General features: G+C 40.9%; 2 protein-coding genes across 2 annotated transcripts in view; one reads left to right on the top strand and one right to left on the bottom strand.

The window, feature by feature from the left end:
* The window catches only part of LOC310996743 (cytokine receptor common subunit gamma-like), a 9,693-nt gene extending 9,393 nt beyond the window's left edge, over positions 1–300 (bottom strand). Inside the window, exon 1 of the mRNA XM_083986202.1 lies at positions 213–300. Coding sequence (XP_083842328.1) covers positions 213–276 — 64 coding nt within the window. The 5' untranslated portion in view covers positions 277–300. The remainder of the gene's footprint in view (positions 1–212) is intronic.
* Positions 1–12,606, top strand: part of cpeb4b (cytoplasmic polyadenylation element binding protein 4b) — a 197,025-nt gene that overhangs the window by 54,737 nt on the left and 129,682 nt on the right. The gene's annotated exons all lie outside the window — the stretch shown is intronic.

The following is a 12,606-nucleotide window of genomic DNA, read 5'->3' on the forward strand; positions in this document are numbered from 1 at the left end:
GATTAAAAGCGTAAACAGACTTCTGTTGGAAACATTATCAAAAATACAATTAAACTGGTTGACACGACGTTTATGGTAAACTAGTTGTTGATGAACAGATAACATTGTATACGGTATATATATATATATACATTATAGTTATATAAAGCTGAATAGAGCCGGTAGACGAGGTGATATAAAGTATAAAGTATAAAGGTGTATTTGTGTCTTACCAGGCGGCTCCTCGGCGACGGCCAGGCCGGAGAGGCTGAGCAGGAGAAGCAGAGCGGCCGACATGCTGTCACTCTGTCACTCTGTCACTAGTTTAACTTCTGTTAACATCGGTCGCTTCACGCTGCTGCTGCCGCGGCAACCAGCCTACGTGTTCTTTCTGCTTCCTGTTACAGGAAACTACAATCAGACTGCATCTAAAACGATCTGTTCTAGCTCATTCTAGGAGTCACAGTCAAAGGCTCTTTACCATCACCCACAGAAAGGACCACTTTACATTACACCAGATGCATCAACATCATGCATGAGTGAATTTACACATTTACATCTGAATGTTTAGTCTTTGTGTCTGTCTGTCATGGTCCCAGCTGCAGCTTCAGGTTGGTAACCACCTGTGTCTGCAGCTTCAGCAGGTAAATACGTGCAGAGAGAAGCCACAGGTGGGTCGGTGTTGAAACCTACAGCTGTTAGGGTCCTGTTAGGGTCCTGTTAGGACACCAGACAGACAGGCGGTGGTCAGGTGGTGGTGGTTGTGGACAAATGAACAGTGACAGGTGAGTCAGAGGCAGGTGAGTCAGACAACAACAGGTCTGTCCACAGGTGAGAGGTGAGAGCTCAGAGCCGCTGAGAGAGAAGAACAACAGACTCACTGACAGAGGTGAAGCGTCTGTGGAAAGAGGAACATGAAAAATGAAAAATATCAGCTGTTCACTAACGGGAACTGGGAAGTCAGTAAAACAGAAGGAAAACCCAACACTGTGTGTGTGTGCGTGTGCGTGCGTGCGCGCTCGTGTGTGTGTAGATATACCTACAGTCAGGGTATGAAATTAACTAAGTTAATCGCAGGAATTGGAAAAACATTTTAAATTTTACCGGCCAAAATCTGTTTTCACCGGCCACTGAACTGCTCACAACACAAAGTCATTAAAATCAGCAGTGTTTTCCATATTCCCTATTCCTGCTTCCACTTAGGCTCTCTATCCTGTGAAGAGGTGCCGACTCTGCCCGTGTTCAGGTGAAACCGGTGAAACTCTGTGTTTTGATCACAGACGAGAGTGGCAGAAATTCAAACACTGGGCTCGACAGTGTCAGTGACACTCTGGGCCGTAAAGTAGCTATACCCCCGCAGCCCCCGCCCGTAAAGCCTTTCCACCGAATCAACGGTCTTTTTTTTTTTTTTACCGCCGCATATGATTCACGTCATGATAACTTCTGTATTTTGGCTATTCAAACTTCCACAGTCCATAGTTCTCTTTGTTTAATATTTCAAGAGACTTTTGGTTAAGTAACCATGGATACCTCCTAGACAGACTTAGATACAGGTATTAATTGATTAATCTGTAAAATATAGGCTTGTGCTGTAAAAACAACAATGTTGTGTTGTTATTTTTGATCTTCTCTAACCTTCTCTAACCTTACGCAGCGATGGTTGGCCTTCTCTAACCTTCTGCAGCGATGGTTGTCCTTCTCTAACCTTCTGCAGCGATGGTTGGCCTTCTCTAACCTTCTGCAGCGATGGTTGGCCTTCTCTAACCTTCTGCAGTGATGGTTGACCTTCTCTAACCTTCTGCAGCGATGGTTGACCTTCTCTAACCTTCTCTAACCTTCTGCAGCGATGGTTGACCTTCTCTAACCATCTGCAGCGATGGTTGGCCTTCTCTAACCTTCCGCAGCGATGGTTGCCCTTCTCTAACCTTCCGCAGCGATGGTTGTCCTTCTCTAACCTTCTCTAACCTTCTGTAGCGATGGTTGACCTTCTCTAACCTTCTGCAGCGATGGTTGTCCTTCTCTAACCTTCTGCAGCGATGGTTGTCCTTCTCTAACCTTCTCTAACCTTCTGCAGCGATGGATGTCCTTCTCTAACCTTGTGCAGCGATGGTTGACCTTCTCTAACCTTCTGCAACGATGGTTGTCCTTCTCTAACCTTCCGCAGCGATGGTTGGCCTTCTCTAACCTTCTGCAGCGATGGTTGTCCTTCTCTAACCTTCCGCAGCGATGGTTGTCCTTCTCTAACCTTCTGCAGCGATGGTTGTCCTTCTCTAACCTTCCGCAGCGATGGTTGGCCTTCTCTAACCTTCTGCAGCGATGGTTGTCCTTCTCTAACCTTCCGCAGCGATGGTTGTCCTTCTCTAACCTTCCGCAGCGATGGTTGTCCTTCTCTAACCTTCTCTAACCTTCTGCAGCGATGGTTGGCCTTCTCTAACCTTCTGCAGCGATGGTTGTCCTTCTCTAACCTTCTGCAGCGATGGTTGGCCTTCTCTAACCTTCTGCAGCGATGGTTGTCCTTCTCTAACCTTCTCTAACCTTCTGCAGCGATGGTTGGCCTTCTCTAACCTTCCGCAGCGATGGTTGGCCTTCTCTAACCTTCCGCAGCGATGGTTGGCCTTCTCTAACCTTCTGCAGCGATGGTTGGCCTTCTCTAACTTTCAGCAGCGATGGATGTCCTTCTCTAACCTTGTGCAGCGATGGTTGTCCTTCTCTAACCTTCCGCAGCGATGGTTGTCCTTCTCTAACCTTCCGCAGCGATGGTTGTTCTTCTCTAACCTTCCGCAGCGATGGTTGTCCTTCTCTAGCCTTCCGCAGCGATGGTTGGCCTTCTCTAACCTTCCGCAGCGATGGTTGTCCTTCTCTAACCTTCCGCAGCGATGGTTGTCCTTCTCTAACCTTCCGCAGCGATGGTTGACCTTCTCTAACCTTCTGCAGCGATGGTTGTCCTTCTCTAACCTTCCGCAGCGATGGTTGTCCTTCTCTAACCTTCCGCAGCGATGGTTGGCCTTCTCTAACCTTCTGCAGCGATGGTTGTCCTTCTCTAACCTTCCGCAGCGATGGTTGTCCTTCTCTAACCTTCTGCAGCGATGGTTGGCCTTCTCTAACCTTCTCTAACCTTCTGCAGCGATGGTTGACCTTCTCTAAACTTCTGCAGCGATGGTTGACCTTCTCTAACCTTCCGCAGCGATGGTTGTCCTTCTCTAACCTTCCGCAGCGATGGTTGTCCTTCTCTAACCTTCTCTAACCTTCTGCAGCGATGGTTGTCCTTCTCTAACCTTCTCTAACCTTCTGCAGCGACGGTTGTCCTTCTCTAACCTTCTGCAGCGACGGTTGTCCTTCTCTAACCTTCTGCAGCGATGGTTGTCCTTCTCTAACCTTCTGCAGCGATGGTTGACCTTTTCTAACCTTCTGCAGCGATGGTTGTCCTTCTCTAACCTTCTGCAGCGACGGTTGGCCTTCTCTAACCTTCTGCAGCGACGGTTGGCCTTCTCTAACCTTCTCTAACCTTCTGCAGCGATGGTTGGCCTTCTCTAACCTTCTGCAGCGATGGTTGGCCTTCTCTAACCTTCTGCAGCGATGGTTGGCCTTCTCTAACCTTCTGCAGCGATGGTTGTCCTTCTCTAACCTTCTCTAACCTTCTGCAGCGATGGTTGGCCTTCTCTAACCTTCTGCAGCGATGGTTGGCCTTCTCTAACCTTCCGCAGCGATGGTTGGCCTTCTCTAACCTTCTGCAGCGACGGTTGGCCTTCTCTAACCTTCTGCAGCGATGGTTGTCCTTCTCTAACCTTCCGCAGCGATGGTTGTCCTTCTCTAACTTTCTGCAGCGATGGTTGTCCTTCTCTAACCTTCCGCAGCGATGGTTGTCCTTCTCTAACCTTCTGCAGCGATGGTTGTCCTTCTCTAACCTTCCGCAGATATGGTTGTCCTTCTCTAACTTTCTGCAGCTTGCGTTTAGACAAGTGTTTTTTGGGTGGAAAACTGCGTGCACACGGTGACGCAAAAGTCTGTGGAATCCAACATGTTTGTTGTTATCTTCCTGTGCTGGCGCCTGTGATGAAAACACAGAACAGACTGTTCAGACAGAAGACAAGAAGTGTTTTCATCCTTTACGCGGGAACGTAACAGCGGAGCATTTTTAAGATATCCACTCTGGAGTGTGGTTTCACTTTTTTGCGTTTTCAAACCCTGAAAACGCCGTCGCCGTCTAACTAAAGGCACATCCCATGAAATATTTTGCCATTTTCATCCACGAGCGTTGTCGTGTCAACAGGGCTTCAGTCTTAGTCTTTGTCAGTAGGTGATTTGTTTTATTTTTAACAAGGGGAATGCACCTAGTTACACACCACGTCAGTGTTGAAGCTCAGTAACCGTCTGTGGTCTGTTCTGCGGGTTTGACAACCTGCACGGTGAAAACACAGGGAGTGGTCACATGGTGGCATCCGGCCAATCAGAGACGTCCGTGGTTTTCTGCTTCCTGTTCCTACTGGTCGACTTGGTACGATGTCATTCACACTGAGCCAGCTGTGTTTTACCTTCAGTCTACGAGAGGAGTTAGAGGAGTGTTAGGCACCAAACGACCACATCACTGTGCACACACCAATGAACCTACATGAACCAATGTTATCTTTGCATTTATTTATTTTCTGTGCAACGTGTGGAAACGTTACAAACAGAGAAACTACGTCAAATATGATTCAATCCAATTCAAGGGGAGACACTACAGGTGAATAGGTTAAACATTTTAACTAACAGATTTCACCATGAAACTCCCTAGGTTTATCACTGACATGAAGACGAATATTTTTTGTATTACAAATTTTGTCCAATTTTATGTTTAAAGAGGTAAATTAGGCAATATTTAATGAAATATGCGCTAATTGGCATATAATTCCAGAACAGAAATCTGAACAATGGATAAAGCTACTTTCAAAATTCTTATTATATTAGAGTCTTTAGTTTTTACAGAGGAGGATTGTGGATATCTCTTTTTATCACTCTGTAAATGAGAAAATACTGTCACCAGCCCTAAAACATCTAATATCTCCATGATTTTAGGACTAAAATGTTGTATAAATGAGGCTGTGAATGATATATCAACAATCCCCTCTGTAAAAACCTTCAGGATATAGAAAGGGATCAAACTGGAAGGTTTTTTTTATACCATTTTTTTTTAACTTTCCTGAAAGAATCCATGTTAAGGAAGAAAAATAGCCCAAAATCTCAAAATTGATCAGTGCATGAAGAAACAGTGTCTTTTTTTTTTTAGTGTCTCGCCTCAATCCAACTTTATTTGTTGAGACAGTGGATCAAAATGCTGCACAGGATAATAAATAAAAGACTTAACAGCTGACATCAGGCAGAAGTGAACAAGACACAAGGTTTATGGTTTTATTTCTCAGGTTCAGTCTGGTATCAGTTATTATTAGTCCACTGCACTGCAAAAGCTCAACATCTTACCAAGAATATTTGTCTTATTTCTAGTCAAAACAAATCTAATTGTACATATAATAAGACTCATCACATAAAAAGTAGCTTGTTTTTTGACACTTTTTTACTTCTTTCAAGCAGATTTTCACTTGAAATAAGATTAAAAATCTGACAGTGGAGCAAGTTTTTCTTTCTTATTACAAACACAAAAAACTTGCTTTCACTGGCAGATTTTTCTACTTATTTCAAGTAAAAATGTTTGAAACAAATGAAAATTATATAAAAAACAAGTTAATTTTTAGGCGATGAGTCTTATTTTAAGTGGAAAGAGTTTAGTTTGAACTAGAAATGAGACAAATATTCTTAGAAAGATTTTGAGTTTTTGCAGTGTGTAATGAGTTTAGTGGTTGAGACCCGAGTGGGTGAACTAGAATAAAATAAAACTTTATTAACTATAACAGACCAACACGCTGTGAAACAATGAAGCATCTTTAGTTTTCCTTCTGGATCAGTTTATTGAAGACATTTTTGATTCTGTACAGTCGTTATTACAGAATGACAAGAGAAGGACGACCACCACCTCGCTCTTAATGTCCTCCTCTTCCTCCTCTTCCTCCTCCTCTTCCTCCTTCTCCTCTTCCTCCTTCTCCTCCTCTTCCTCCTTCTCCTTCTCCTCCTCTTCCTTCTCCTCCTCTTCCTCCTTCTCCTCTTCCTCCTTCTCCTCCTCTTCCTCCTCCCTCTCCTCCTCCTCTTCCTTTCCCTCTGTTCCCTTTGCCTTTGCCCTGTGAACAACCAGAGGAACAGACAAGTGAGTGACTCCACGCTGAAGACAGACAGATGAACGGCTGAACGACTCTACGCTGAAGACACAAGTTGCGTTTCCATCAGCTGTTTAGATGCATCGAGATGTATCGCATCGGGAAATGATGAGGGAAACACACACGATTCAAATTTCTTTTAATGCACATTTCACAGTAATTCAAATCACTTTGAACGGCTGAATGACTCACTCACCTTTCTACCATGTCCTCCTTCCTGTAGAAGAAAACCACACATTAACTCAGGAGGTTCAATCAATCAATCAATCAATCAACCAATCAACCAATCAACCAATCAACCAATCAATCAATCAATCAATCAATCAACCAACCAATCAATCAGAAGAAAGAAAGAAAGAAAGAAAATCAAGAAAGAATCAATCAATCAATCAATCAACCAACCAACCAATCAATCAGAAGAAAGAAAGAAAGAAAGAATCAATCAATCAATCAATCAATCAATCAATCAATCAATCAATCAATCAATCAATCAATCAGAAGAAAGAAATAAGAAAGAAAGAAAGAATCAATCAATCAATCAATCAATCAATCAATCAATCAATCAATCAGAAGAAAGAAAGAAAGAAAGAAAGAAAGAATCAGTCAATCAATCAATCAATCAATCAATCAATCAATCAATCAATCAATCAACGAATCAGAAGAAAGAAAGAAAGAAAGAAAGAAATAAGAAAGAAAGAAAGAAAGAAAGAAAGAAAGAATCAATCAATCAATCAATCAATCAATCAATCAATCAATCAATCAATCAATCAATCAATCAGTTTGATCAGCAGTGACTCACTCCCTCAGAGCCGTCGTCCTCTGAGCCAGACCTCCGCTCCTCGTCCTGCAACAGGAAACAGCTTCATCACTTCATGTTATCAGAATTCATGTTAATTTATGTTAATTCATGTTAATGTACATGTTATTATGATGTTAATTTATGTTAATTCGTGTTAATTCATGTTAATTCATATTAATTCACATGTTATTATGATGTTAATTCATGTTAATTCATGTTGATTCGTCTGAAGGAAACAAACTGACTCACCACGTTGCCTTCTGTCACGGGAAGACAAAAAAAAGAAAAGAAAAAAGAAAATGAACAATGTGCAAATTAATTGAAATTACACATGAGCTAAAATCAAATAAATGTGAAGAGTTTGCAAATGGACGGTTCTGTTGAAACTCTTTGTCAGTTTTGGTGAAATATTTGAAAGTGCAAATGTGTTTGCACAACTTATATTATTATATATTATATAATCTGGACGGAGATCTAGGAGCGTCCGCTGTAGGAAGGAACAGCTTTGTCTCTGCTGCTGTTTCCCTTTTAAACAAGTCCTAATGCACTTTCAGGTCTAAAATGGTTTTTAAACCTATTTATTGTCCCTTGTATCGTCACTTTGTTGTATCTTATCTGGTTTTAATTCTGCTCAGTGAACATTGGAAGTGCCCATGTCTGTTTCATGTGTTAACTCGTCTTCTGTTTGTCCTGTCCTCCATGTCTGTGAGACGCCCTCGGGGATTAAATCAAGTATTTCTCTTTCTATTTCTGCTACTGCACAAATCTACCTACGGGTGTTAAACATTGATGTGCACTGTCCCATCCAAATAAACAAATAAAGTAAAGTAATAAAGTAAACTGAACTGAACTGACTTGTATTTGCATTTTGAAATGAAATGTGTAAATGTGCTGAGATGTTTCCAGTCTGACAGACAGTTCTCAGCCTAACTCTTCCACGGTTAAATAAACACTGCAAAAACTCAAAATCTTACCAAGAATATTTGTCTTATTTCTAGTCAAAATAAATCTCATTCTACTTAAAATAAGACTCATCACATTAAAAAGCAGCTTGTTTTTAGACACTTTTTACTTCTTTCAAACAGATTTTCACTTGAAATAAGTAGAAAAATCTGATAGTGGAGCAAGTTTTTCTTTCTTATTACAAACACAAAAAACTGATTTTCTACTTTCTACTACTTTTTTCTACTTATTTCAAGTGAAAATTAGTTTGAAACAAGTGAAATTAATCTAAAAACAAGTTTATTTTTAGGTGATGAGTCTTATTTTAAGTGGAAAGAGATTAGTTTGGACTAGAAATGAGACATTTTGACAGACAAGCACTAAGAAAACAATAAGACAAATATTCTTGGAAAGATTTAGAGTTTTTGCAGTGCAGATGTGTCTGTGAACCAAAGAGACTCACGGTCGCTCATCTTGTCCCGTTTCCACGGCAGCAGCAGCTCGAGTTGTTTAGTTCTGGACGACACAAAGCAGACGGATGTTATATATATATATATTATATTACGTTTGGAGCCGTGGTTATAAACCATGAGGAGCTGAGACGTAGCCTACCTGGTGCAGCGAGGTCCGATCGGTGCTTGAACCTGCGATCGCTGTGTATTTATAGGGAACGTGTGGATGGGTGTATGTGTGAATGTGGAATGTGTTTTGGTGTTTGCAGGTGAGGCGAGGTCGGGGTGTGGTGGCTGTCAGTCTGTCAGAGCTCCGCCTCGTTACACCCTTCAGCTAAACCTGCTCTGTCTTCACTTCCTTTAAAAACTCATTTAGCTCTTTATTGAGCAAAGTGCATTTCAGAGCACATGAATGAAACTGAGGAGTTACCATGACAACTGCATGTACGGAAGTGAATAAAAAAATATCAAACTGCACAAAATGGAGACCAACAAAACGATATATTTGACTTCTAATGCATCTCTGCATTCAGAGCATGTTCACTAAAGTGAATAAATATCAAATTGCACAAAATAAAGACCCACAAAACAAAACCAGATTCACTGCATCAGGCCACATTAATAAGAAACTGATATCTTTGCATTCAGAGCAAATGGAGCAAATAATAAGAAAGTGAGGAGGAGCATTACAACTGCATGTGTTCACGTGTCTCGTGCCTTTCAAAATAAGTTATTTTTCAAAATAAAAGACATGTCCAACATCAGATGTGCATTAAATATTATTTACTTTTCTGACCAGCTGTCCGCGACCCATCCAGAACGGGACCGCGACCCACTTTTGGGTCCCGACCCACCAGTTGAGAACCACTGGTTTAGATATGAGATTAGATATAAATAAAATATTCATAATGATGACGGATGTCATGTCAGCTGCAGAGAACGAAAAGTTCACATGAAGACGATGGAAACTTCTTGTTAAGTCGATGAAAATATCACCGCTCCGTTAATCAGTCATCAGACAGTTTCAGTTTCAGACAAAAGTCAAAGGTCACTAACTCTGAGGTTATGAACACCGATGCTCCTCTATGAAGACAGTCAGGGGGCATTAATATATAAACTAATGTGTTATTTAATGCTGAGTAATGCATACATAATGATAACTAATTACATTATTCAACTTTAAATTAACTAACTTTGAGTAGTAAACATTAATTAACTGCTTACTAGGCTACATTAATTAATGTGTTTCCTAATCCTAAGAAATACATAATAATGATTGTTAATATATCTGTAAACAGTTAATTAAAGCAGAAGTGAGTGATCCGGTCGTTTTCGCTAATGCTGCGTTCCAGGCAGGCTTTTGAAATCGTAAATTACAGCTTCAAGTCACAACTTACGACTTTGTAGCGTTCCAGGCAACCCACTCGTGTTTCTCCGACCTGTTTTACCTGTGAAAGTCACTATAACGGCCACTCGTAACTTCTGACCCGTGAACTCGTACCAGATCGAACTGGTACCACTTCACGGTCGGAAAAATACGAGTTTCCTTGAACGCACCATAACAGTCCTCGTCGCTACGTCACCACATTCACGGCGTTCCTTGGCTGCACACACAGCCCTGCATGCCGTTCTCTCTCCTCATTGGATAAAAACTGTAGGATACGATAAATGTTTTCTCCTCGACTCAGAGCAGAGCAGAGTGACTGACAGACCCGTGTTTCAGTCCAAACACTCTATGTAAGTGATTGCTGTCGGAAGATATAACTATTTAAGACTTATATTAAAGGGACAACGAGGAGTTTCTATTCGGTTATAAAAAAGTCTCATATTAATGTGGATGAATCTACGTTACCACTTGTTAATGGTCCATTTTCTATAAATCTATGGTTTTGTCTCTATGGTTATTTTGTTATTATTAGTGGTGGTGGAAATGCTGGGCGAGCCGACCAGCGTTTCTTTACTTTCGGTTTTGTGGCGAGTCATGAGAATAACGCCGCCGAATCTCCGTTTATGGTGGGAACTACGACGGTATGTGATCGTCTTCCAACCTCTGACTTTAATTCTTGATGAATGAAAACATGAGTCTGTCTTGCGCCGGTCAAAATAATTTTACGGTGCGGAGGCTCATAAATGTAGTGAGAAAACACTTCGCTTTTCCAAAACTCCTCGTTGTCCCTTTAACACAAATATATCACTCACTTCTGCTTTAATGCTTAATAATGTACTAACTAACGTTAATAAGAGACCCTTATTGTAAAGTGTTACCGGTAGTTTGTGTTTTTCTTTAAATGTGACGTTTGAGAGTGACATTTATGCTTTCTGACTGTAAATGTTGTGCTTTTGGTATTTTGTTACTTTGGATGTCATGGGACGCAAGACAAATTTCAGTGTGATCTGACAATAAAGTGTAATCTTTTCTTATCTTATCTTATCTTAAGAAGACGTCTTCTCTCATTTTCTCATTTCAGTTTCCACAAACGACTCAGCAGCAAAAAGCAAAAAGCATCGGAGCAGAAGAGTTTGTGTTGGTGTTGAACTGGTTTCAGTGGTTTGTTGTTACTCTGGTTCCTTTGTGTTATGAAGTCTAATTAATCTGAACCGTCAGAAACACTGTCAAAGCAGCAACACCCAGGATTCAGTCTTGTTTGTTACACGTTCATCAATTCAAACAGCAACAATAGTAACACAACCTCACCCTCCTGTTGGATAAGCAGCAGTTATAAACCTGTCACTGAAGAGGCTGAAGAAGCATTCAGCAGAACTGGATGAACAGTCACAGCATGAACACACCCACATGACCACAATGATCAACAGGTTTTATTTCACAAAGACAAACTCACTTTTTTTCTAGCTTTTTTTTTTTTTTGGGGGGGGGGCTACTCCGTCATAGTTTTGTCCTTGTCAGTGAATCTCAGTTCATTTTGACCGTTTGTTTTCTCGTTTGCCTCTCGAGTGTCAGGTTTTGTTGCTCGTCTCCGTCACCGCCTCTTCAGTTTCCTCAGTTGGTGGCTGGTTTCTGTTGGTTTGTGTTGGTTTGTGTTGGTTTGTGTTGGTTTCTGTTGGTTTGTGTTGGTTTGTGTTGGTTTGTGTTGGTTTCTGTTAGTTTTTGGACTGACCTTTTGTTAATAAACTCTTTAGCTACCTGCTCCACTACTCTGGTCCAAACCTCCCAGCTGACACACACAGGCTCTAGATATGTCTGTGAACAAGAGACTTTATTTTTTATGATCAATTATTTATTGTTTTTTTTTACAGACAACTGATAAGACATGAAAAGAAACACAATCGGTGGGGTGGCATAATGAAATACTGCCTTTGTTATCTTCCTTTTCACCCCATTAATCCCCTTAAAGAGACTTTAAACTGAAATCATTTAGTAAGAACGTCTAACAGGTCAAAGGTCACGTTACTTCTGCTCCACAGTTTGTGGGTTTTGATTCCTGTCAGAGGAAACAGCTCGATAGGAAAAATAAAAAAGTAGAGAAAGTTGAGACGTTCAGAGAGAAGAATCTGAACTTCAGATCAGTTCCCTTTTATTGGATGTAACTGGACCAGTTCCCTCTGAAGCTGAAACGTGTGTGTGGTGTTGAGTTACCGACCAAAACACACAACAACTCACGTCCAGACACCGAGGTGTGTGTGTCCAGATGTTACTGTGATCTCAGGGTTACACGGCTGAATATTCATGAACAGTTCATCCAGTGGAAGATGAAACGATCCAAAAGACATAAAGTTACAGACGACACATTCACTTTACATTTTAAACTTTATAATTAAGTTTTTATTTCCATCTTCTCCATGTTCAAACTGACAGAAAGGAAAAGGTCTCTCAGCAAAGTTCTCTGAGCTCCAGTCTCCAGGTTTCTCATTCTGTTGCTGCTGCTGCTTTGTTTCCCTTTTTCACTCTGAAACTGTAGAAAACTACAATAATACACTGATATTGATGAAAATATTGAAAGATTCAGATTCAGATTCAGAAAACCTTTATTGTCCCCTGCACATAGCAGTGGAAATTTTTCTTAAACGTGTGCATACGTGTGCATAAAAGAAACATAAAAACACAGTTTAGCATAACATAAAACAACATAAAATCTTCATGGAAAGCCGTTTTAGTCATAATGAAATAAATTAATAAATGCATAAATAAATAAATATAGCCATGAAATGAGGGTGATAAATAGATATAAAT

The sequence above is a fragment of the Trachurus trachurus genome (assembly GCF_905171665.1).
Source record: "Trachurus trachurus genome assembly, chromosome: 14".
Taxonomy (NCBI): domain Eukaryota; kingdom Metazoa; phylum Chordata; class Actinopteri; order Carangiformes; family Carangidae; genus Trachurus; species Trachurus trachurus.